Source organism: Epinephelus fuscoguttatus, linkage group LG7 (assembly GCF_011397635.1).
Source record: "Epinephelus fuscoguttatus linkage group LG7, E.fuscoguttatus.final_Chr_v1".
Classification (NCBI taxonomy): domain Eukaryota; kingdom Metazoa; phylum Chordata; class Actinopteri; order Perciformes; family Serranidae; genus Epinephelus; species Epinephelus fuscoguttatus.
Window position 1 is genome coordinate 29284209 of NC_064758.1, and position 26736 is coordinate 29310944.

The 26736-nt window shown below is 41.1% G+C and overlaps 2 protein-coding genes across 4 annotated transcripts; one reads left to right on the forward strand and one right to left on the reverse strand.

Moving 5' to 3' along the window:
- Window positions 1-72: 72 nt before the first annotated feature.
- Window positions 73-9951, reverse strand: LOC125891306 (ceramide synthase 5-like). Its single transcript, XM_049580459.1, has 10 exons — window positions 9605-9951; window positions 7991-8093; window positions 7682-7812; window positions 5604-5661; window positions 5449-5499; window positions 5214-5306; window positions 4639-4767; window positions 4149-4255; window positions 3101-3257; window positions 73-758 (listed from the first exon to the last, which is right to left on the reverse strand). Exons 1-10 carry the CDS (start codon window positions 9778-9780, stop codon window positions 621-623), a joined length of 1143 nt encoding a protein of 380 aa, XP_049436416.1. The 5' UTR covers window positions 9781-9951; the 3' UTR covers window positions 73-620.
- Window positions 9728-26196, forward strand: slmapb (sarcolemma associated protein b). Of its 3 annotated transcripts, none has more exons than XM_049580457.1 (11): window positions 9728-9863; window positions 15709-15899; window positions 16209-16267; window positions 18246-18374; window positions 18465-18539; window positions 18634-18936; window positions 19164-19434; window positions 19599-19770; window positions 22565-22699; window positions 23182-23269; window positions 23690-26196. In XM_049580457.1, the coding sequence occupies exons 3-10, from the start codon at window positions 16216-16218 to the stop codon at window positions 23263-23265; spliced, it is 1221 nt and encodes a 406-aa protein (XP_049436414.1). In that variant the 5' UTR covers window positions 9728-9863; window positions 15709-15899; window positions 16209-16215; the 3' UTR covers window positions 23266-23269; window positions 23690-26196. The 3 variants fall into 3 exon arrangements, with proteins under 3 accessions (XP_049436414.1, XP_049436413.1, XP_049436415.1); XM_049580456.1 differs by lacking the exon at window positions 9728-9863 and adding an exon at window positions 10143-10282; XM_049580458.1 differs by lacking the exons at window positions 9728-9863; window positions 23182-23269 and adding an exon at window positions 10143-10282.
- Window positions 26197-26736: the final 540 nt, after the last annotated feature.

Consider the following 26736-nt stretch of genomic DNA (forward strand, 5'->3'; position numbering starts at 1 on the left):
CAGATGTGTCCCTTCACATTATACAGTTAAGTGTGCATATATAACACAACACAGATCCTACACATTCATTGCTGAATTTGGTACAATAATGTTTAATTAGGAAATCTTTGGCATTTCAGAGATATTTAACTTACGACAGAGTAAGCAGCATATTCAGTTAGGCAGATTGCAGTGATTTGTTTTACAGCTGTAAAATATATTACCAATTTCACTAATAAAAATGTATTTACAAGTAGAAAATATGTTTTTACAATAGCAGTGTCCACATGCTCTGCAACAACTTCTAACTTGGAGAACACACACACACATATGCCCACACAGACACACACACTCACACAGCGAGGTGCAGACAGACCACACACATTTCTTTGTCTACTCCTTGTAAGCAAAAAGCAGGTGTAAACCTCACACAGTGTAAACCTGACTCAGTAAGACAGTGCTGAGTCTGTACGCCACACACAGAGCTGTATCCAAGTCCGTCCTCCGTTCGAACAGCTCAGCAAGTATTTCAAATAAAAAGTTTAATGTCTTTTCAGGAGGTCAAAGTGACAAGGTGGGTCACACAGGCACGCAGCAGGTGAATAAAAGCCACACTGGAGGTAAACATGCCCTCATGGTGCTCAGTGAGTTTCTCCACTGAGGTTACCATTGTGACTGTTCTCCTTTGGTTTTGGGGTCTGACTGGGATTTTTACCAGAACTGGAGTAAATCTCCTCGTCCGAGCTGCTCTCAATGTCACTGCGGTCATCTTTTGACACCTGTACAATGAAACACAACAAGGAACAACAGTTTTATTAACACTTACAAGTGAGCAAACAAAGTAAAAAGACTTGAGAGACTAAGAGGATATAAGAGTATAAGTTTACAGCCACGCTAGCAGCTCTGCTAACATCCTGATGTCAACCAGTCACCATCTTTGTGTAGCATGTTAGCATGACAACGTTTTCTAATTAGCACTTAACACAAATTTTAGTTCAGTTTGAAGTATCTGAACATAAAACAAAGCACTGGACAACTTAATTTTGACTAGATGATGCTAAATGCAAAGACAGAGGATCACCAAAGGTATTCAAATTTATCCAAAGAGGAACACAAACGTCTGAACCAAATTTAATGGTAATCCGTCTAATACCTGTGGAGTCATAACTAAAAAACACACACACGGGAAAAGGTAGGGGATCCCCAAAGTCAGTACGATTTAACATCTGGGAACAATATATATCTGTAAAAATGTTGTTGTATACAAATAGAGTGCTTTTAAACATTGTATTTCCTTTTATATTGCATCAGTTTTGCCTCAAGTTTAAGCATTGAATCACATTTGATGATCATTAATTGTTGTGGCTAAAAAATCATGTTAAAATCAATTTTTGTTGATGTGTTCAAGGTCTTTCAAAGTCTTTGTGTTTGTTCTTTTTTGTTTGCTTGTTTGTTTGTTTGTTTACTTTGTTGTCTGTTAGGTAGCCTTGTGTAACAGCTTGGCCATGGGACTACAGACGAAAAACAGCCTTTAGGCTAATTCTGGCATTTTTATACCATGTGTTAGAGTTTGCACTGTCCCTTCCTAAATGAGCTAAACTTAAACATATAGAGTGGTGCAGGGGTAACCTTATTTTTCAGGCCAACCCAGAAGTTACAGCCGCCCCGGTTCCCTCAACAAAAGCTGATGGTATTTTGGATTACTGCAGAAAATAAGCTCTGTGGCAAACACTTTGGTACTTACGCTATAATTGATTTACACCATGGTCACATGACTTCAACGTTTCCCCCATGACAAGGCTGTGAAGCCACAATCAACACTCTGTGGTCTCATTTAGCCACTAGCAACCACCTTTCTTAAAGACCTGTAAAAGCTTAAAAATTCTCGAGTGGGGTATTTACTGACTACTTTTATGACGTAAAACAAATGTCAGTCTCTTAAGCTTCTGTTAACCACGGACCTTATTTCAGGCATCTAACTAAAAACCCACTGACTTCAAGACGAAGGAACCAGGCGTGCAGAAATGCTAACTCAGTTCCTGGTTTTAGGACTCCCTCCTGCACCATTGTACTCAGAGCACATCTATGATTCAGAGACTGGATCAGGACACAGCACACAGCTCTCATCACGGAGGTGGCTGAGGTAGCAGCTAGCAGCTAATGGTGTGAGGTGAGACTGTGGTATCAGCTGTAATGTCCGTATGAGCGCAGTGCAGAGCGATGGTGATTAGCTAGCCAGTGAGATACACAGGGACTCACATGGACTAACATGCACCCGCTGCTGGACTGGCTACCACAACAAAGAACAGAGAAGCTCGGTTTACAACACACTATTTGTCACCTCACTTTGTGACAGCTTACCAGCTCCGAACTGTAGTTGAAGCACACTGGCTTATTTGCATTAATTTCACTTGGCTTGTTATTAGCTGGTGACTAGCTTCTAGCTGTCCGGACCACTCTGCTGAGGGAAGGATGGTGAGGCATTTGGGTGCCTTTAATGAACAATGGCTTTATTGCAGTCTTCACCACAAAGCCATAAACATGACCTTCTCATGAGGTTAAACAGTAGCCCTGAGCTTATCTATACACTTCCACTGCTATCATCTCTGTTTGCCACATGCAGCCGCCACCATGACACACCCGAGAAAGCTGCTTCTCTCCATTAGAACAAAGCACACGTAGCACTCACAGGTTACCCACAAGGCCACCATCCTTAATGTTGAAAAAGGGCGAGCTGGTAACATATTACTCCACGATATCTTTACATAGCAAATAGTGGTTTACTGCTATAATAATGCTCCCTATGTTGTATATAGCTCCTTTATGTACGTGTGGAGATAATCCATGTATAAGTGACAATTTTAACAAGTCAAGCTTTGCCCTCTGGGAATCATGAATATCTGCACAAAACATCATGGCTATCCATCCACTAATTGTTGAGACATTTTTTGAAGAAACGTCAACCTCATAGATGCACTAGACCAAACGTCTGAGGATGACCAAAGTCATTAGTAGTCACCATGACTTTCTTGACAATCCATCCAATAGTTGTTGAGGAATTTCAGTCTGGACCAAAATGATGGACCAACTGACATCTATAAAACAGATAGTCAAGACTGACCTTTCCCTTAAATATGGCTTTGATAGCAATGCGAGCAATGAGGTAGAACCAGATGATGTGAAGAGTCTGCAGCACCAACAGCAGGCCATTAAGCAACCACCAGGCCTGATATGGTCCGACGATCTCCCAGCTCTCAACCAGAACACTGTAAATAATCCTGCGACAAAAACACACATACAGAAGTTAGTGGAGTTCTTAATATATTATTTTAGTTCATTAAAGGGTAACTAATGTATTTTTCAACCTAGGCTGTATTTTCCCATGTTTCTTGTGTCTAAGTGACCAATGGGAACAACAATTTTTGTAAGTGGTCCAACATTGACAGAGAACAGCTGAACAGCTGCAACTTCACGTTCGCTGAAAGTTCTTATTTTTGCCACTGATAGGCTCAGATTATTATTTCAAGTGTCTGACAACATTACAGAGATTACAGATCCCTACAGAGATAGACCTTTTGTTAAAGAGTAAGGTTCTTTTTGCTTAACCAGAAACGTCCCCAACATCCCTGTTGGCAAACCCACCAGACTCCATTTGAATAAACAGTAATTTAAGCTTGTATAGAGCCAGCATGTTTTCACATCTAACCAGGTGAATTAAGGGTTTATTCAAACCAAACCAGAGTTGGTGATTGTTGGAACAGTGAAAACACGAACCACGAGGGCTTTTGTGAATTTCAATTTGTTTCTGTTAACTTGTAACAGAGTTTGTTGTATGATAACAAAATAACTGTTTATTTAAATGGAGACTGGTGGGTTTGGCGATGGCGATTTCAGGGCTGTTTCTCATTAAACAAAAAGGATATTAGTGTTTAACAAAAAGGTCCTTGTCTGTAGGGATCCTTTCTAAAATGCCATCAGACACTTATAATAATAATCTGAGCCTGTCAGTGGCAAAAACATGATTGCCATCAACATTACATTGCAGCCGGTTTTGCTATTGCTGCTTCAAGATACTAATTTAGTGTGACAGTGGCTTCTGATAGTTGAACATGTGACAAATAGGCAAAATTATGTAATTTGATTTGTAAATAAGCTCTCATTTGACTCACCAGAAAGGATAAATGACGAGTCGAGTGATGAAAAAGCTTATGCTGAACACGACAAACAGGCCATCACATAGCCTCTGGTACTTGGCATAGTTGGCGAGCTTGGCAGCCTTGGGGAATAAACAAGGCATTAATGATTCACAATATTAAAAAAAAAAAAATCACTTCAGTATCTCAGCAATGACAAGTTGTCAGTGAAACGCTTGTATAAGATGTGTTTTCTTTCTGACATGTAGCTCGGAGCAACTTTAACTACTGTTACGTGTACTGCTGCATTTCAGTGACATCACTTCACCGAAATACTAATAAGAGATGTGTCAGACAGGTAATACAAGTAGTTCACGGCAGAGTGGTTTCATTTCCATGCTCACATTGTTTCCAGCTGTGTTTGCCTACATTCTGTACAACGTGTGGCTTTGCCGAGTCAAACACAAACACAGTTTATCTTCTCAGAGCAGGTGCTGTAAGGAAACTTTACCACTGAGTCCTTTACCTCGAGGAAGATGTCAGACGCATCGTGCACACACATGACCAAGGTGCCAGCTCTTAGCATGTTGTTGGCATAGGAGAATGTGATGAGGAATATGGTGGCCAGGTGGTGGACAAGCATGATGACGAAATCCTGTCATCAGTGACACGATGAGAGACGACAGAAAAAGAGGAAGTGGTAAATGGTGGACGCTCGAACCACCTGAACTGTATTTATACGAGTACATAAAAACACTGCAGGTAATGAGAACAATGAGATGAAGACTGCCTGTCTTTGTGCATCCATCAAAGCCGTCTGCTGTGACACCAACTCAAAGACTTTGTGTAAATACCGGGATGACAGGCTGATGTGAAGCTATACATAAGAAGCAGTGCAGCATCACATTGTCTAACCTGTTCTGCCAGAGCACATTATCACAGTATAGGCTAAGACACTGGTGACATAAAGTGGTGTGACAGTTAAGCTCGCAAACACATGGGTATGATATGACAAACAATTCAGATACAAAGGGTGTGCAGTTTTCAGCACGGGTATCGAGAGGCAGCACAATAGTGCTAGTTAAGCTGTTGATGACTTACCTTACGTTTAATGTCTATGAACTGGGAAAACATCAGAGACCAATAGAAAGCCAACTCAGCTGCGTAGTGGTTGTACTGTTCAGGACTCAGAGGCTTTTGGAGGGAGTCAAACAAAAACACCTTTAACAAATATGTAGCCCCACTCGCCTGCCAACAATATGGTGCTGCACAGATTAGAGTCATAGTAAAGGCAGCTGAATATGAGGATTGTGCAGTTCATACAAAAACTACTAACCTGGAAAGGGTAGTTGTACCAACACTTTCTGGTGTCCCACATCCAAGGCGACTGACAGAAACCAATAAAATGTGCATATTAGAGCAACAAAAACACCTTTCAGTGCAACAGTTTCAGTATTGTGCAACAGCAATCAGCATGCAAATGCAACTCACCACCCACAAATGTCGAATGCCATAGATGAAAATCCCTAAGTAAAATGTAAATCGCCACCTAAAGTGGAAGGAAAGAGAATTGGGAAACAAAAAATGTAACTTGTTCTCTTCTTGAAAAACAGAGGTGTAGAGATATTTTACAGAACAAGTTAAAAACACTTGTTGACTTGTTGGCTGTGCTAGAGGTAAAGATGGGGTCACTGCAGTCAAAGTTTCATCATGAATGTCTGTATAAAATTTCACAGCAATCAATCCAGTAGTTGCTGAGATAGTTCAGCATGGACAGATTAACATTCACAGAGGCATACCACTGGGCAATACATCAATACTATGTTGAGATTGTGTATGAGACTAGATATGATCTTAGATTTTGGATATTGTAAGTGTTGACTTTTCCTGGTTTTAAAGGCTGCATTACAGTAAATAGATGTAATTTTCTGAGCTTACAGACTGTTTTAGCTGTTTTTATTATTTGCCTTTACTCACTTAATCATTATATCCACATTACTGATTACTACTTATCAAATATCTCACTGTGTAAATATTTTGTGAAAGCACCGATAGTCCACCCAGTGATATTGTTACAATATTGATATTGAGGTATTTGCTCATAAATATTGTGATATTTGATTTGCTTCATATTGTCCAACCCTAAAGAAGTGTATTGCATTCACTTGAGAACAAAATATTTGCCTTGTTTTTGTGAATCAACAAGATTACTATCTCAAAATTATGAGAAAAGTTGTAATGAAAAAAAAAGTCTGCTTGTCTTTCTGAATTAAAGGGATACTTTGCTGATTTTCAACCACCTTTGTGTCACAACAGCTGTGAGTAGTATGTGTAAATGAACTGGGGTAAACTTCCCTCTGTCTTACCAGCACTCAGAATTCCCTGCTCATCTCACAGCCTAAGTTTATGCTGGCTCTAGGGCTGTTGTATGAACTACTGATTGTGCTTCCACATTTTTATATGTCCGCCACCATGGACACAAAGAGTATAAAAGCAGATCGAGGGAGAGACCCGCCCCCCTTCTCCAAACTCAGACCAAACTGAGATTAAAACTAGGCAGCACTGATTAAATATGAACCAAGAGTCTGTTACTGTGTCGCCCATTTCTCACCTCAAATTTTCAGAAACACATCCATCTTTGCTTACTGTTAACCAGTAATTCAAGATCGCTTGCTATCAGTCAGCTGCCATATTGTTTCCTGCGTAAAGCTGCATTATGTCACCCATCAGCAAGAGAGCATTTAGAGAGATGATGTTTTTCTGTAGGCCGACACAGACGTTTGCATCACCCTGGTTCCCTTGTCAAAAAGCCAAATGTATTTCTCCACTGGATTTTGGATTATTGCAGAAAATAAGCTCTGTAGCAAACAAACATTTAGGATACTTTGAAGACTGAATGCAATCGCCAGGGGTGAAAAGCTTAAGTTGGGCCTTAAATGAACTACACCACAGTCACATGAATTAACATCCCTACCATGACGAAACTGTAAAGCCGTGTTCGTTGTGAAAACGGACTATAGTCTCATTTAGCAACTTCTTAGCAACCATCTTTTTAAAGATGCACAAAAAGTGTAAAATGACTATAAAAGTCTCAAACGTGAAAGTCTCTTAAACTTGTGTTAACCACAGACCTTACTTCAGGCATCTAATCAAAAATCTATTCAAAAAAATCCATTGACCAGGAGTGCAGAAATGCTGACTCATTCCTGGGTTTTAGGATTCATTCCTGGGACACTCAATTGGTCCGGTGCAGCATATTGCATTCTGGTAGTTGTAGGCTTTCTACCTCTTGAGCAATAGCTAATGCTGCAGCTCTTTTTCTCTGGTGATGTAGCACTAATTTCAAAGTGTTTGCATTGCACCTTTCTACTGCATGGACAGCCCACTTTTATGGAAAGACCACCTTTCCAGCAGTGAAATACTTCTTTAAAACAAAACAATAATCTCGTAAATTATTGTTTTTATTGTCTTGTTAATGCAGTATTTTTTAACGGATACATTCATCATAATTCTGAGATTGAGGTTTCACACTACACAGCAGTTTATTAAGAACATAAGTATGAACTTACATGCTCTCACAGAACTTTTTCTGCATGCTGGGCCTGTCTTGGTTGCGACGGACCCGAAACCATCTCTGTATTTTCCGTTCATCCCAGTCCAGCTGCTTAGTGAGTCCCTCCAGTTGCCTCGTGTCAGGACTCTAAAGTGGACAGCGCAGGATAAACAGAAATCATTTGCTTTTCATTGCAAAAGCACAACAGCAGCAGATATGACTGTCACACTGCTTTAATTATTATATTCCAGTGCAGTAATATTAGTGCTCTAATGTGCAGAGGAACATTTAATGGGACTACAGAACAAACATGGGCCTTATGTACCGTTTTGGACAGATACACCTTCTCCAGGACAGCATTAGGCTGAGCTTGCCGAGGCACTCCCGCCTGAATCTGAAGTATGTGGGCACAGGGTTTGGCCACTAGCCTGTATACACACAGACCGAAGCAAAAAAAGAGAGGGAGAGAGAGAGAGAGAGAGAGAGAGAGAGAGAGAGAGAGAGGAGGGTGCAGGGAGGGGGGGGCAGAGATGGTGAAGGAATAAGAGACACACACAGACACAGAGAGAGTCAGAGAAATAAGTTGAGCACGTTGTACAGGCCTTAGGACACAGATGAACCATTAGCTAGGACTGACTAAGAGCTTCATTCACCGACTTGAACTGTTGAGTTTGCAGTTTGCTCACAAAGTAATGTTTGACTTTGTCTTAGAGGGAGGGTGAGAGGAATAATAAAGGAGACACAGGCGAGCGTTAGGAGGAATCCTGAGGAATGTAGCACCTAGTCTAAACAGAGTGTGATGACCTGTCATGTGAGGGTGGGAGACACAGGGATGTGGAGGGCCGCCTCTAACCAAAACAATGATGTGTGTCACAAGATCATCTGAGTTGAGTTCATGCTCAAACCCAGCAATTTTTTACATCTCAATCTCACAGCACCCCACTTATCTGGAATAGTTTATCCGAACATGGAAGAACAGTGAATGAATAGGAGCACAGACTGGGTTTTGGGCCTGCCCTTTCACTGGAAATTGCTCTCTAAATGATGCAAGGGCTACTTCTACTTTAGCTGTACACTGCTGTAAAAGTTTTGACTTTCTGTTCTATAAAGATTTGGACTGAGGAAGGCTGATATATGCTACACAGACTGGTTTAAAGCCCATAACCCAGGCTCAGTTTCCAGTCATCACTAAAGCAATTCAAACTATCCTTTAAAAACTATCTTGCAAAGCAAACGTGTTTCAAGCCAGTGTAGTAATTTAGCTGTACTTTGCTGTAAAACTTTTGACCCTCTGTTCCATAAAGATTTGGGCTGAGAAAGACTGATACATACTACACAGACTGGTTTTTAAAGCCAGTAACCCAGGCTCAGTTTCCAGTCATCACAAAAGGATTCACACTATATGCCATGCCTGTTTTGTTATACCTAAACTATCCTTCGAAAACTATCTTGCTGAGCAAGGTAAATATGTGTTTCAAGCCAGTGGAGTAATTTGATGTGTCATCAGCTCAAAGGAATGCTAACAGTACTAATAAGAGGCTAAGGTAAAACCAACAACAGGAAAAGAGGCAGCCTGTAATTATGTGTCACATGGAGAGACAGAGACTGAAGCAGTCCCATCTTATGAAGTCAATTTGTTAAAAGAGATCTGTCTAATTTCACAACAACCAACTTTATGAGTGACAGCAACAGCTCAGGATTTTATATTTGCTGCTTCTCTTTGGTTTCCAGTTTGCGTGCATGATGAATGACTCACACGTACAAATTCTTGCAATGATTTTGGTGGGGTTTTTTTTTGTTTTGTTTTCCCCTTTTTTCCAGAGCAACTGCAAGTTGCCACATCGGCTGAAGCACGCAACTGTGCACGCGCACAGAGCACGCACCCACATGAAGAGCTGAAGAGCAGAAATTAACAAACAAGCACAAAGGTGTACTTTACCTTTCAAAAAGCAGTCTAAGTAGAAAAACTCCGACAGCCAGAGGCAGGGCGTATAGTATGTGTCTCATCTTGGGATACTCCGCACCAGGTGGTGGTCGCTCCAGGTCCGCCCATGTAACATTTTCGGGAAGCCAAAATCTCTCACTCCAAATCCAGGCTGAGATCGAGGAAGTCATCGGGGAGCAGAAAAACGCTCGAGATCAACAGCACGGGCGAAAAGATAAACCAGAAACCGTGGAAATCACTTGTCGAACATCTGGTGAGTTAAGTCAGCTAACTGAAAACCTTTGCAGTGATGTTTCCACCTCCTCCCTGAAAGTCTATCACTTTACCCCTATGAGTAAAACCGTACGGACCGCTAGCTTGACACGTAAGTCAGAAAGGCAACACCCACCACTGATTAGGCAACTTTCAGTGATGTTTTCCATTTGGAGCATGAGCACACTGTTGTTGTCCCATAGGTTGCAGCTTTTGAGACTGCCTCTTTAACATTACAATGAGCCATAAAAGTGGGGTTGTATCTTATCTTAAAGGCAGCTAACTAACATAAGTCAACAACTGAAACTAGCTACACCTCCAGCTTCCAATTAGCATGAAACGTCATCTGATTAGTTCCGGCTAAGTTAGCCACCACAGCCAATTAATGCTATCCTGGCCCCATTTTGGGGTTGTTTGATGGTAAGTTACAGCACCTTAAATACTTTTTAACAATGGTTGAGCCACATTTAACTCTCTACCCTAATGTTAAATAAATATAAAGAAAATAGCAGGCCACAATCAAAACAAGGAACTAGCTAAAGTAAAGCTATTAGTTAGCAAACAGAAACTTAAGCTAACTTAAACAAAAGCAACCTAGCAGACGTTAAATAAAGAGTGTAGGTGAATTTAAGATGATATATAACCCTATTAGTTGAATACAGGTGAAATTACCTCATGGATTAAGCCGGTGGTTTTATACTCTGAGTAAAACTGTACGGACTGCTAGCCTTACAGTTAGAAAGGCAACACCCACCACACTGATCAGGCAACTCACAATGATGTTTTCCACTTGAAGCATGAACACACTGTTTCTCAGGTTTTAGCCTGTCAGACTGCCTCTGTAATATTACAATGAGCCTTAAAAGTGGGGGGTTATTTAATTTAAAGGCAGCTAACTAACATAAGTCAACTGAAACTAGCTACAACCCCAACTTGCAATTAGCATGAAACGTTCTTTGATTAGTTCCAACTAAGTTCGCCACCACAGCCAATTAATGCTACCCTGACCGTATTTTGGGTTTGTTTGGTGGTAAGCTACAGAACCTTAAATGCTTTTTAAAAATGGTTTGGCCACATTTAACTCTTTGAATTAATGTTAAGTTAATATTAAGCAAATATCAGGCAACAATCAAAACAAGGAACTAGCTAATTTTAAGCTATTAGTTAGCTAACAATATGCTAACGTTTGCTACTTAAGCAAAGCAAGCTAGATAGCTAGCTAATGTTAAATGAAAAGCAGGCCTCTGATAAGAGTGTAGGTGAATTTAAGATGATGTATATAACCCCAAATTAGTTGATTACAGGTTAAATTACCTCATGGATTAAGCCAGTGTTTTTCAAACTTTTTATGCCCAAATTACACCAAAGCACCAACAACACATTAATTTGGATGACCATCACAATATCGCCTAGTGATTCATTTTATTTTAATCCCTTTCCTAAAATGCACATGTACGTAAATGCACATCCAGTGTTGGGGAGTAATGAGATACATGTAACTAGTTACTAGTTGTGAATAAATTTAAATGTTACTAACCAATTTCAGTTACTGTGTAAAATAAAATATGTAATTACATGTGATTACAAAGGGGCTACATCAAAATATATTCTCTTACTGTAGGTAAAAAGTTTATATGTAGAATGTAACATTTATTCAGCTGCTTTGCATCTTTTTGCCTGTCGCCGAATATTCTTCAGTTTTATTGCCCAGTTTAAAGCACTTATTAGAAAAGTTCAAGAAAAAGTAATCAAATGTAATGTTGTTACATTTAAAAGTTAGCTTCCCAACACTACGACACCCAGTTGCTAGTTGATAATGTTCATCATGTTCATACTAATGCAGTCTTATCCAAATGATCTGCAATAAATCTTGTCTCTATGAGGGTTGTAGTCCTCCAAAGTGATAATGAAGTGAAATCAGCACCTCTATAAAACACTTTCAATAGGTCAAGGTAGGATAAATTGGAGGACTGCATTAGTTTCAGCAAGGTGTGCCTAATAAACTGGCAACTGAGTGTAGATCTATTGTACATCTACTTAGGACAACTACTAGGATGCTCATGATAGGATATATTAAATAACATCAAGACACTGACAGATTTTTTGCTGGGGAAACAAGTGGATTTTTGTGACTAGTTGTAGAACAAACATTTTGTATGAGTCCAGTGTGCTATTAAATGTAAAAGCATATCGGACAAAATCCTTTTAAGGTGGCCTGTAGTGAAGTGTGTGATCAGAGGGCAGTGGTTAAGCAACTTGAGGTATTGATTTTATAGGCTACCGTACATTTTAGTTATTAAGTAGTTCTACTGCAGAGCCTTAAAGCTGGGTGACTCTTACACCATAAAACCGGTTGATGTGGGTTTACCCTTCACTTGTCTGTTTAGACAACACCTTTTGCGTGCTCTCTTCATTGAGAGTCTTAATCCCTTTAACTGAAGATTGGCTATTCAGGGTTCCCTAGAGAAAAATAACACCCTTGTGGGTTGCCAAGACACAGTTTATGAATACTATATATGTCCTGAGAATAAAGTAGAAGGCTGGAATGGTTGATTATTGACAGCCAATATGTGAATGATTTGCAACTTTATATCGTTAACCTTTACTTCAGTACCAGCTTGCTCAACCAACCATTGCTGAGGTGTCATGCTGGAATACGGCCAAACAGCAAAACTCAAACTCATTAAGAGACCTGTTTTTTTAACTAAATTGATAGGATCTTACATTTCACTTTGTGAATCCTAAGGTAACCCCTTATGCTGAGGTTTGTAGAGGCGAGATGAGCCATTGACATGTCCAACAATTGACGGTCTCCTTAAATTTATTGTTACTGTGTGTAAGTGTTGAGGACTTGTATTATAACACTGACTGGTTTGCACATTTTGATTAGGGTGCAGTTTTCTATAATAAAACATTAAAGGAAAATTCTGCAGTGTAATTGGGGCAATTGAGCACCGTCAATGTACATCCACTAAAAGTGCTTGTTTTTTGCCACTGACAGGCTCAGGTTTTTATTAGAAGAGTCTGCAAATATTATTATGTATTATTTATATTTTCCCTTACCTTAAGTCTCACTTAAGGAGAAATCTGATTCTGAAAACTCACAAGCGGGGACTCGTTGCAGGAACACTAAGATGGGACCCTGAGTAAGAGGTGGAAAGAGGATTGCAGGGAAGAGTTTGTTGTGTTGGAGTATAGAGAGAGTGAGTTAGTGTTATTTAAAAGATTTTCCATGCATGGCTGAATATTTAGCTAATTTCAGCAACGTGGAAATGTTGCAAGATTTCATAATGAGACACTTCCTTAAGTGAGACTTGGTTACACACGCTGACACACAGCACGGACCAGTGAAAGGTGCTGAAAAACTTAATTTCTCTGTAGGGTCCTGTTGGCAGACATTTCTAATAACAATCTGAGCCTGTCAGTGGCAAAAGCAAGCACTTAAAATGGATGAAATTGATAGTGCTATTCTAGTTTGCTGCCTTTTATATCTTTATTGTGGATCTGGATTAGATCGTTTGCCTTGATTGTATGCCTTGATTATTTATTACTTAGCCTACCTATTTATATTACCTTGATTATTTATCACTGAGCATTTTATCTATTGCCACTGCAGGGCACTTTACTTGACTTGACAATGCATTCACTGTACTGTTTTCAAACCGTGTCTGGTTCAGTGTGGTAGGAGTATCTTTGTTTTCACTTGAGCTGGAGAATTTTTGTGTTTTGTATTTCCTTCTGATGTGTTTTTTGTGTCTTGATGCCTGCCGCAGATCAAATTTCCTTTGGGATAACTATTAAAGTGAAGTTGTGCACAATTCTAGGATCACATTGCAGCTTGTTTTGCCACTGTGTTTGCAGTAATCTCTCTCAATACTGAACCAATTTTTAAAACTGTTGTCTTTATTAGTCACTTAGACACAAAAACGTGGAAAAATCGGATCTAAGATGCACTTACCTAGACAAAAAATTGACAGGAGAGCTGTTCACACTTGCCCCATTGAGCCCGTGGCATTAATGTTATGATGATGCATAATATCACCATTAATGACATGCAATTGTACAGACTTAAAGGATAACTTCGGTATTTTTCAACCTGGGCCCTATTTCCCCATGTGTATGTGCGCGTATGATTCATAGGTACAACTCGTTTTAAAATTGGTTCAGTATTGAGGGAGGCGGATGCAGCCGGCAGCCGTGAGGTAGATATAGGGGCAAATGCATCCCATGTAAGTTTGCGCATTAAAAGTGCTTTTTTTTTCGCCACTGACCGGTTCAGATTGCCAGTGCTATCTCTGTAAATAGCATACTAAGCGTTTCCCTTACCCTTCACTTGCTCTGGGCTGTGTGTGACGTCATTTCACGAGAGCTTTGCTTGTTGCTGGAAGAAAACAGAGGAGCCATGCTGAGTGCCGCTTAGAGTGGCGCTGATTGTCCCGGAGTACAGTTGAGAGTTTTACTGCATCGATTGAAAACAATGGTTTGTGTTTGTGCTTATCCGAATTGCAAGAACAGGATGGCGCGCAACACGCCGTACAGCTTTCATAGGCTGCTTTTGTCGGACGGCGAGATGCTGAAGTTGTGGCTAGTTGTGCTACAAATGGATGCTAACACTCCTCTCCAGACACTGCGCCTTGCAGACCATCGGGTCTGCAGTGCTCACTTCTCCCAAGATGACTACTGCCAGCCGAAGAAGAGAAGACATCCAATCCCGAAACACCTCTTCCTCAAGAAAATGGCTGTCCCACGAGTAGAGAGAGCTACAGACACAGTGGAGGTAATGTTACATAAACAATGTTCGAAACACTTAGCATGCTATTTACAGAGATAGCACTGGCGATCTGAACCAGTCAGTGGCGGAAAAAAGCACTTTTAATGCGCAAACTTATACGGGACGCATTTGCCCCTATATCTACCTCGCGGCTGCCGGCTGCATCCACCTCCCTCAATACTGAACCAATTTTAAAACAAGTTGTACCTATGAATCACACGCACACATACACATGGGGAAATAGGGCCCAGGTTGAAAAATACCGAAGTTATCCTTTAATTAAGTGAGGCTACACCAGTAAATCTGCTTTTCACTGGGTGCAGACTAACTTAAGTTAGCATGATTGTGCAAGATGGAATTAAGTTAAAAGATTAACTGTCCTCTAAACCATGACCCCCGCTCTCTCTTTTTTTAAACCTGCATCACAACCTGGAGGTCTGTGTGTGGACGTCATACATTATTCAGGGGATTTTTGATGTGACACGATAAGTTATGAAAGCTTTTGACCAGAGGGAAACGTTTATTTGCCTACATGTACAATGAGGTATTTAAATGTTATGTTTTTCAAATTAGGCAGCTGCTGTCTTTCGTTATCTTGATTAAACATTTCCTCAGGCTAAGTGAGGTATTTTATATTCCAATACAATACAATTTATCCCTGTAACAGTCACAGCACAACATCACCCCTCAGGATGACATGCAGATCTAACCATACAGAAGAGTGGCCTGCAGGGCAAAACAACAGAGGAGGAGGATGCAGCACGTCCAGGGCACACACTCTCACACTGGCTGTCCCTATTCTGTGTCATCCTGCAGATTTTCACATCAGTACCAACTGGTCAGAGAGCAGCTCTGCTCCCTAAACAAAACGTCTCTGTGTGTCACTATGCAGCTGCAGCTTCCGACATGCCCTACTCGGATGCATGACCTAGTGTGGAGGGGCTTGGGGACTTCAGCCACAGAACAGGGGGATCATGTTTTTGAGGACGTTCATTTGTCTTGCCTCTAGTGTAGCTTTTTAATCACAGTCAAGATATTTGTACACTTAATTTAACCAGTTTTTTGTTTTCACCAGCTTTAGCCCAACAACAGCAGGGAGGTCTGATACACAGTGTCAATCATCCCCTCAGTGTTTCCCCTCCCCTCACTGCTTGGACTGGTCCATTTCGCATCTGAAAAAATCTGATAGTTGGAGAAGAGTTCTTCATGCCAGTGACGGCTGTAGCCTCAGCACATAGAGTACTGTAGCTCCTGGATCACCCTAAGGTAATATCTCCTACTAAGTTGTATTCTTAACCTTTAATTGGTACTATTTGTGAGACCTAGTCCTCAAAGGAAAAGTCTCAGCATCTATGCAGCTGCCTCTTTAAAAAGTACCTGTTATGTATTGATGGATGAGCATGCATTTTTGTGTTTACCTTTTTGAAAATGCTCAAATTATTGACTATAACAGCAGCAAACATATCTTTATAATGTAGATAAGATATTTATTAAGTGTATTTTATTTGTCAACATTAACTTGTGATTTAACATCTGTTTGTTGGCTTGATATGTAGTTAAACCTTTTCTTTACAGATAACAAATGGATGAGAAAGAGCTGAGTGACCCCCTGAACAACGTGTCTCTCATCAAAGGTAACCTAGCTGTTTTTTTTTGTGAATGACTTGTTTCGATGTTCAAATGGCTCTTAACTGACACAGCATATTTTTACTAACTGACGATGTGAGGAGAGAGAAAAAGCATGAGTCACAGTTAAGAGGAGCGCCTGAGCCGGTAAGGGCAGTCAGTTTGCTTTAGCGAGTGCTTTAGATGGCCTTGTTTAAGAGGCTGATTTCTCTAGTGTCAACAGCTTATTAGAAGATGGAGTCTCTTTGCACAGGGGGCACATCAGCTGACTGTTCGTGCCATTTAGGGAAGCTTATTAAAAGATTGCAAGTGATAGTGCAATACAGAGAGCATAGAAATCAACATGAGAAAATGTGTGAGCATATTACAGAGCGAATCAATTTTGCATGATGAATGAATTTGTAATGCTACACTGCACTTTACATAGGCAGTACAAAGCAAACAGTGTCCTCACAACAACGGCACCTCAGTCCTCTCAGAAATTATGAGGATATTTCTCAGTTTCCGTCAAAGACAGCACATTGTGGGGTTGTAAAATGATATCACTCCTGGCAGTTTTATCAGCAGTTTTATAGAGACCCACTGAATACTGTTAGACATTCAGCGTGAGCCGCGCTAACCCTCCGATTCGGTTTAAGAACGCTGTCACATTCATTGGGAAGGAAACAGACAGCGGGGTAAGATAGACCATGATGGCTTTAGCCTTCAGCACTTGTGCTAAAAAAAGACTTTCCCCTACATTTTTTTCTTCCTATCGTCACTTGAGGCAGTGTGATGCTCAGTATCCCCCAACTAGTCAGCGAGGTATTTTTACATGCAGGCTAATCCCATTATTTGTCAGGTGTCAGCCCGTGACACTAAGTCATAACTGCCGTGATAACTAATGCTACCAAAGATAACACGTTGGACGCCCTCATCTGGAATGCTGTCTCCATCTCGTGCTCCCGGGACGACATTCATCTCTCACATGAACTGAGCATACCCCACGTACAGGAAGCCCACTCACATTCTGACTCTCACTCATGCATATGCATGCATGAGGGGACACACAACCTCATGCACACATACAGGACAGGGCACTGCCCGCCCATCCTTTGTCTGGCACACAGCAGGGTGGTCATGTGCTCAAGTCAGAGGGTGCCACCAGCCTCCAGCAGTCGTTACATACCCTTTCATTTTAGGGACATTTATCAGCGCCATCTGGTAGTGCTGTTAACAATACATGTGTGTATTTCTGCGGTGCGCCACGCGTGCCAGACACAATGAAATCACAGTTTTCATGACAAATGCAGCACTTCATGGCAGTGCTCTGATGTGCCCATATATGGTGCACATGCTTGACCTGTCCTGACTCTTGTTTTTCGCCTCTGCCAAATGCTCACTCCGAGATGAGGTCATCTCTTTTCCTAGCCACGGTAGATTAGGGGATCAAGATATTCACTGGGAATTGCAAAGGCCAAGTATTTGTGGAGCTTGTTTCCACGTCTAGGAAACACAACAGACCCTTGACAACGCTGGCTAGTCCATTCCCTTTGTGTACTGTTTACAATAACCTACTGTTAACAAGCAGTGTAGATGTGCCAGAGACTTGTTTGTTACTGGGTTAATGGACAATTTGGAATAAAAGCTTGGTTAAAAAAATGCAGTTGTGTCTATTTCTGGGTGAGCAATTAGTTTATGTAATGGTCCCATTTTAATATCTTGGGAAATCATCTAGTATGTCAGCCCTGGTTAAGTATTTGGGACTGAGGCAGAATTAAAATGGTGGGACTCTGAGTTATTCTTCTATTTGTATAGCAGCAAATTGCCATCATTACTGCCTGATGTGTCATCATAGTTTGAACTTTACTTTCTAACATCTCTGTGTGCACTCCAGTGACTCTGCAGGCAGATAAGACAATCTTTTTTTAAAGCTAGATACTCTTATGATAGGACAAAGGACCGTCTAATCTGGATAATGATTTCAGTTCTGTGTTTCATTATCAGATGACCTGACCAGGTCAAACATGGGGTCCTCTGGTGAATCAGAGAAAATCATCCAACGCTTGAATGATGAGCTTCGAGAGGCCCAGGAGCAAGCTAATACTGAGAAGCACAAATTCATGGAGCTACAAGGTAACGATACAAATGTTTGATGTTAGATTCCCACAAATCACTTGACCGACAATCACAAATGCATGAAATAAATGCCGTCATGTTTTGTAGGTATTTTGCAGGAAGAGAGAAAAGAAAATAAGAAGCAAGCTGATGAATCTGCAAAACAGATAAAACATCTTCAAGGTACATCTTTGTGTGTTGTGAATTAAAAAAGCTTTATCTATCCTACTTGAAATATCAACATTACTAATCTAAACACCGATCATGGTTTGGACAGCCCAGCTGCGGCAGCTCCAAGATGAAACAGACATTCTCAGAGAGCAGATAGATGTCACCTCCGGTTCACACGACGAGCTACAGAGCGCACATGATGAGGTGAAGGCGCTGAAACGTGCCTTGGAGGCAGCCACTACTGAGCGGGACCGTGATGTCGCCATTATCCAGAACAACCTGGCGACTGTCTCGAAGGATCTGGACAAATGGCGTCAGACTGCCAACAAATATGAGCGTGAGATTGAGAACCTTCAGCGTGACCTTCAACAACAGAGCAAGCAGTGGCAGAAAACTGCAGAGATACAAGGTACCAAATGGTCTAAACACACGTAACGATACATAATGTGATGATAATAGCTGGTTTAAAGTTTCTGTTTGACCTGATTGAAATATGGCTCGTTTGTTTCAAGCATTACCAGACTCAAATGTACAATAGTCTGTTGGAGTTCACAGAAATTATAACCTAGTCTCTAAGGTAATTAAGAAAAGAGCATCTGTTCAGAGAATGTTACATAAAACCTTTTATTTTCACAGCCAGTGAGCTGCAGTCCATGCAGATGGAGTGTAATGGTCTTCAGAAGGAGTGCTCCGTCCTGCGTTCTGAAAAACAAGACACAGTGAATAAGCACCAGAAGGAAAGGAGCAGTTTGCAAAGTGAGTGTGCTTCCCTCAGGGCAGAGAAGGAGGAACTCCTCAAGACTCACCAGAAAGAGAAGGGCAACCTGCAGAGTGAGTGCACAGCTCTGCGCTCTGAGAAAGAGGCCGTGCTGCAGAGACAGCAGCAGCTGGAGAAAGACCTTGCCAGGTCAGTGCACTGAGCTACATCACCACGAGCTCAGCTCCCCCCCCCTTTGTGCTTCCTCAGTCTCATTTGCTTGACTGTATTCCAAGATGTTTCACTGCACAGTTTACTCTTCTCTTCGTGTGATCCTTCACCTTTTGAACTCAGTGTTGTTTTGTTTCTGGTAGTTCGCGTGCCCAGAATTCTGAGCTGAGCAACAGCCTCAAAGCCCTGGAGAGATCCCAGCAGGAGTTGGAGAAGAGGCTGGCGACCCTGCAGCTCCAGCATCAGCAGGACAGCACCAAGCTGCAAACCCAACTGGATGAGGCAGACAGCCGCAGCAAGGCTCTGCAGAGAGAGGTACGTTCTCCAAAGACCAGAAAATTAGCCAAAGTGTCAAGCATCTCAGAATCACTCCCAGGAATTAACAGTAGAGCTAAGAATAAACCTGGCATTTACCCCTTGTGTACAGTTGTTGTTACTCAGTCAGTTTCTAATCCTGTGACTAATTTAACAAATACTGCTCCATTATAACCAGTGCAGCTGTCTACATCGCCTGCACTGGTCACTGCCCAAGCTGGCCAAAGTCTTCAAGTCTATATACAAATAAATTATTGTGTATTGATCTGTGAGATATGTGAAAACAGCCCTGAGTGCACAGCAGCGCCGTGGCAGAATGGATCCAGTGTAGAAACTGCCTGAGGACTGCAGCTGCTGCTGCTGACACGCTGCTTTACAAGGTGTTACAGTATTTATGAAACTTCCTACATGCACACTCAGCGAAGGGTAGAAGTTCTCTGTTGAGAGCAAATAAAATCACACTGTAATGACGCACAGAACTATAAAATTAGATTAAACCCGGCGTCAAGGATCAAGTATGAATAACCAGTAAGTTCTGATATGAAGGCATCTCTCCATGTAGATTTCGTCACCCTTTATGCTGGTAGTAGTGAAACCGTAACACTATTTCTCAATGAGAAAGTTGATAAAAGGGTTAACCCCAGTGCCTAAGACATAGGATCAATCAAACAGACCAATGTGCAACTCCATTTAGGGCTGATTTTCACTTGATAACTACAGGCCCTGATCCTTTATCTGTCTGTCTGGGCCCTTGACTGCTTTTTATCTGGGCATGTAGTGTCTCATGATGTTTAAGTGATTTATTTGCCTGCACACATTATTTGATATTGTATCCTCACTCACTATCAGTTATAATGTAATAAGAGGTTTATCAGACAGTCAGCAGCCTGCAGTCATCTAATCCAAATGTTTTTTACTTGTTCTGGTCATCAGAGAGGATGTTTAAAGGGACAGTTCACCTCAGAATTTTTCTTCTCTTACCCATAGCGCTGTTTGTCAGATTGCTTTGGTGTGAGTTGCCATGTGTTGGAAATATCAGGTGTCGAGATGTCTGCCTTCATTGAATACAGTGGAGTTAGATGGCACTCGGCTTGAGGTACACAAGCCTAGTGTCATCTAGTTCCAATATATTCGTGAGATGGCAGACATCTCCAACACCGGGCAAGCCACACCAAAACCATTTAGATCGATAAAAAGCACTGCAGGCAAGAGGACAAATATTAATTCTTGATTTTGGAAGTAAACTGTCCCTTTAGGACATTAAGACTAGGATGATTTCCTGAGGTCGAAAAGAGATTTCTTTACTCTGCCTAAAAGTAGGACCAAGTATGTGTCCCTGAGAATTTGTGCCCAGTTAGTACTGATCTTTTGCTTTGAGAAAGCTAATAAATACACGTCCTGAACTCATTACCTACTGTGATTTTCATTGATCCCACCCACCCCGGGACACAGACTGCATTAATGGCCTCCTCCACTGGCTCATAGATACTAAGTAAGTCACTAAAGCTGTTTTGAAGTGACTCGCAGCCTCTCTCTTAAAACAAAAGGTTGTGAAACTTAAAGCATCCCACAATCCGAACAGCCCACGGTAAGAGGTTGTTGTTGGAGGTGCCACAATGTTGTATGCTCCCAGTCAGGTTTAACAGGCTGGATGGGGATGGATCAGCCACTGTGACTCTCAGACAGGAGCAGCACTGTTGAATAGCAGAAAGCAGAGATGAAGTCATCCTTAACCACAAGTCATTCATCCCAATGTAGTGTGACTCATTCAGCTTCTAAATAAATGTGGACTAAGTGCTCTCACTGTGCCCTTCGCTCGTCCTGTTAGGCCCTGTTGGAGGACAAAGACTGAAAGAAACTGTCAACACCTTGAATCAATCACTGATACTCACATCAGCAACCTTTGGCCGCAGCATGCTCCTTTGTTAGCCAAATATACCATGAACAAACATCTGAATGAAATGAATTTGTCTTGTCATTACTTTAAAGCAGTACTTCACCTCCCAAATTATAACTTGTATATCAGTTACTCACCGTGCGTTACCTTGAATTCATGAAAAGAAATTTGTTTTTCTCACACACCTTCACAGTAAACGAAGAATCCAAAAAAGCAAACATTCCTTATGAATTAAATCCAATGGGGACCACTTTAACAGCAGCAAAACTATATCAAAACATCCTTTCAAAAACTCATACAACAGTTTTATATTTATAGTGTTTTATTTGGCAAACTTTATTAAATAAAAATGCATGTGTGTGGGAAGTGTTGAGCATATAGCTGGATAAAAGAGACTTTATTATTCTGCACGAGTTGTGGGAGAGTTTTTTAACAAGTGTTTTTGAGATAGTTTGTTGTTGTTAAACGTGGTCCCCATTAGGGATGTTTCTCTGGCAACTAAACGAAAATTTTAATTAAGACTAGTCGACTAGTCTTAAAAAAGGAAAACACTCAGAAAACAGTCAAAATTTAGCACAATTCGTTGTTAAGTATTTATAACATGGTGCTGTCTGACGGCTCTGTAGCTCCCACTAGTGGCGGGCAGCTGCATGACAGTTAAGCGGCCTTGTACGTGAATAAAACACTAATTGGTTTAACCGACTAATATTTCTAGTGTCGACTAGCAAAGGGGCGGATGTTTAATTGTTTAAATGACTAATCGCGTGCATCCCTAGTCCCCAGTGACCAGGTTTTCCTCACTAATTCAAGGTAACACACGGTGGGTAATTGGCACACAAATGGTCGTTTCAGGTGAAGTGTTCCTTTAAGTTGAAAATAATAACTTGCTTTACGCAGTATGAGGAGGCTCAGACGGAGCTGTCAGACCTGAAGGAAAAATACGAGAAGACTGAGCAGGAGAAACAGTCGCTTAGGGAGGAGTTTGAGGAGTGCAAAGCCAACATGAAGGACTTACAGGACAAAGGGACAAAGGTGAGTGCTGGTTATTATACACTAACAAAATCACATATAACTGTTTGACAAATAACATATTAAAATGTGCTTAAAGTGTAGAAATAATGATCTGCAATGAAGTTAAAAAAACAGCACCATAGCTTTGCATAAGAAGCAAACATCTTCAGTTGATTTGGTTTTAGAAGCATGAGCTTTGCTTCAGATTTTGCAACAATACAATGAGCATCTGTTTATTTTGTATACCTCCAGGCATAAAACATGAATCTTTTAAAGGATTCACAAAATATTTTTTATCTCAGCAGCACACCTGCTCCTCTTTACTCATCCGCTGTCTTTCACTGTTGCTTTTAGACATTGACAACCGTGTGTGACTTTGAGATTTGTGTAAACACCAATTACAAACAGAGACTACTGACTGAAGGGGTTTATTAATAAAGCCACGCCCGACTAAAGTATGTCCCATTGCAGTTGATTACTGTAATATCCCTTCCCTTCTGTAGACATCCCTATTGCTGCCTGTTCAAGCCATAGTCATCGGCCTTATCCTGGCTTTGCTGTATTGGTGCTTCGGCGCATTGTGGTAGTAAGGTACACATTACTCCTGTCAAATCGGCCTACATCTTTCATTCCCATCAGCGTCTTTTAGATCATTGCATGACTTAATCAGGTTTTCCTCATCCCCCAGAATGCTTTCCTTGGGGGGGAAACTCCAAAAATTGACTCCTCAGAGACTCTAACCTCTCTAATCATGCAGTTTCAACATCTGACATCTGTTTGTCTTGTCTGGATGGCTAATGCTTAACAACTGTCTCTTTCAGTTGGCTTGGATGAGTTTTATCTTTATCTGAAAGAGCTGTTTTTAACTCGCATTCTCTGTGCACTGCATCGGTTTTGTTGGCAAGCTCCCTCTGTCAAAGCTTTGGCGAGTCCTATGATGATGATGACGATGATGGGCGGTTTCATGTGGTGACGGTCACGTTTCCATTTCTGTGTCACCACTTGTTTCAGAAACCGTGGATGATCTGGGGGCCTGTGGCTGCTGTGGCTCTAACAGCTGTGACGGCTGCCGTGCTCTTCAGGACCTGAGGGCAACGTGCTCAAACACACACGCACACACATACACTCATACAGATGAATCCATATTTGTCATCTCTGCACTGAAACTGAGAAATCTGCCCCCTTATCATATCTGCACTATTAATTAGGAGGGCTCATACTTAACACTGTTTAATTTTTAAGATGCTCTATTTTAGATGAGAGATACATTAATAAAAGAATGTCAGTTTTGTGTGCAAATGAATTAGTTTGTATGCCTATTATTATTTGAAGGAACTCTAGTTGGGTCGTTTCTTTCTGTCTACTCTCATGACTTATAGGATTTTTCATTAATGAATGTAAAGATATGCTACACACGTAATTAGCTCTAAATATATATGATGAGGATGATATTTTAGAGGGATCACCTGGAGTTTGACCCTCCCTAAATGTAACACATCTCTGTAACTGTCAGAATAATAAATATTGTCACAATAATGCAGCCCCTAACTGAGTGCATGATGACTGCCCTAGATACATAATACATCGGTTTATAATTGTGGTGGGCACCAGAACCAATATCAGTGTAAAAATGGGCCATTTTAGGACATTTTAGACACTTCTGAATAACTGCGGGAAAGTATTTGAACAGACAGAGCAGAGTTTCAGAAAGTGTTTTACATTTATGAACATGGACCGTGGGCATATGCACGTGCTTCCTACAGTAACAAAGTGTTTCCCATACACTGATTTATTTAATCCTGTTTTTTATTTGGAGAACTGATTTGTTTATCAAATGAGACAAGGATTAGCTAGCTACCACACCCTGCAGTCCCTCCGCCTTGCTCCTTGTAGCTGTGAACTGCTTCACCAGGGAGAGGGCAGGCAGTGACTACTGGGACGGACCCTCATTCGGTGGCTGTAGCAACTGGAATTCAGCTCTAGCAGTTACAGCAGGCTGGTGGCCAGTCCTAAGCGCTGGCTGAGTTCTAGTTGCTGCAGCTGCTAGCTGAGGGCCCGTCTCTGGAGCTGCTGCCCACTCTCTTCCTGGCCAGGTGGTCTGTAGTGCTGGGGAGCTAGACTGAGGACACAGTGATTCAAGGCTCTAGTTCAGTGGTTCCCAACTGGTGGGTGGCAGATCCATACTTAAATACATTTTAAGTACAGTGACTTTCCGGCACAGAGCTTTACTTTTGAGTGCCGTTTTCTTGCTGTAGAGTGAATGATTTATGGAAAAGTACTTGACAAACTAGCTCAATGACAAAGCCATAGGCAAGTATGACACTGAAAATACTAAACTGTGTGGACCTTGAACCAAGGAGTGAGGAGAAATCTAGACCTCGTTGCTGGACCAGTTGGGAACCATTGCTCTAGCTAATGTTAGCTTCAGAAACACAAACTTAAAGCTGCAGCTATGAGTCTTTAGCTCTAGTTAGCAGAAGCTAAACTATTCGAAAAATTTCCTCTCCATCTCTTAAACACTGAGTTTTATTTTGTTCATTGTCAGACTCTCTTTTTGACAAGTCCATCTTTCTTTTTTGGGTTGCCTTCCAGTGTAGGCAGTTGTTGCCGATGTTGGAATAGCAACTTTCTCTGTGGGCCATTGAATCAGGCTTTCACTGAAGGGATGTGCCGTAGAACAGCCACTAGAAACAGTCTTTCATCAGTCTAGACTTTCTAAAGCCCGAGCATGAGAACAGAGCCAAATGGAGATGCAGCAGTCTAGTTTTCTCTCAGTCCACTTAAATTACAATAAGCTCAGTATTTATTATGGGGATTTTTTTGCCCAGTGACACCAAAATGAAAGTGCCTACCCTGCTTTAAGTATCCAACTCCTGTCTGTTTGCCTCTGCTTTCCATTTTAGATACAGTTGCTTCCATAGACAGTGAAGGTGATGATGATCAGATATCAATTTTGTTTTTATTTCTGCACCAGCTGCTGTTTATTGTGTTATTGTTTTATGAGCCACTCAGATTCAGTATTGCACAGCATTGTTGTGTCAGTGAAACCACATACAAGGTTAAGTTAGGTGCAGCCATAGACTGTACATCACCTGTTTACATAAGGGAAGTCAGTATTACATAATAACACAGTATAATTTAAATGCATGCTTTTTAGTGTATTGTATCCCATCTTACCAGTAGCCACCACAAGAAACTGTTGTCATATTTAATGTCATGTTTTTGGAAACTTGCATAACACAAATCTGAATATGTAAATACGCCCAAACCTAAATTTGGCATCCATTCAGAGTTTAATCATGTTTATATATTTGCATGCATATGATGTTATGGAAAAATCTCAGACTTGATCAGTAGATATTAACCTGCTTTATGAAGGTTTGCTCATCTCCCTGTAAATAAGTACAAAGTCTGTGTTTTGTAAAGAGATGGAAAGATATAGTTTCTTGGGTTTAAAGTTTATGAAAAGCTGCTCCAAAATGTAAGCGTGACCTTAATTAAAGATCTTAACCACATAATTGCACCTTTTATAGTCATTACATAAGCGGGCAGTCACTGAAGCCACCAGGTTTTATGGAGATGAGGTCAGACCTCCTGCTGCTGTAGGCTTTGTTTCTTCTGAGCTCCATCCCGCTGAGCTCACTGCAGACTTGTAGGAGAGAACACTGGGTGCATACAGTGCGTCTGAGGTAAGCTGTTCTTGTGTGTGCAGTCCATTCATACAAGGGGAAGAGAATTATATTTTTGCATTTACCTTCCAGCAAGATAATTTGTTAGGTCAGATCTTATCTCATATTTCCTGTTTCACCCCCTTCTAATATCTCCCTGAACTGCAGATGGCATTTAAAGAATCTCAGGTGAGCTCAGTTTATGCGTCAGCTGATTGATAACGCACTCTGGAAAAATAACAGTATACATAGTGGTACAATGCAATGTGTGCAAAGACTTAATCATGATCTACAGTTTGACCTGTGTGACAGAATGACCCTTTTATTGTCATCTGGAGGTGCTAAACCACAGTAAGATGACCAGGAGGTAATTCACACATGTGGACAGAT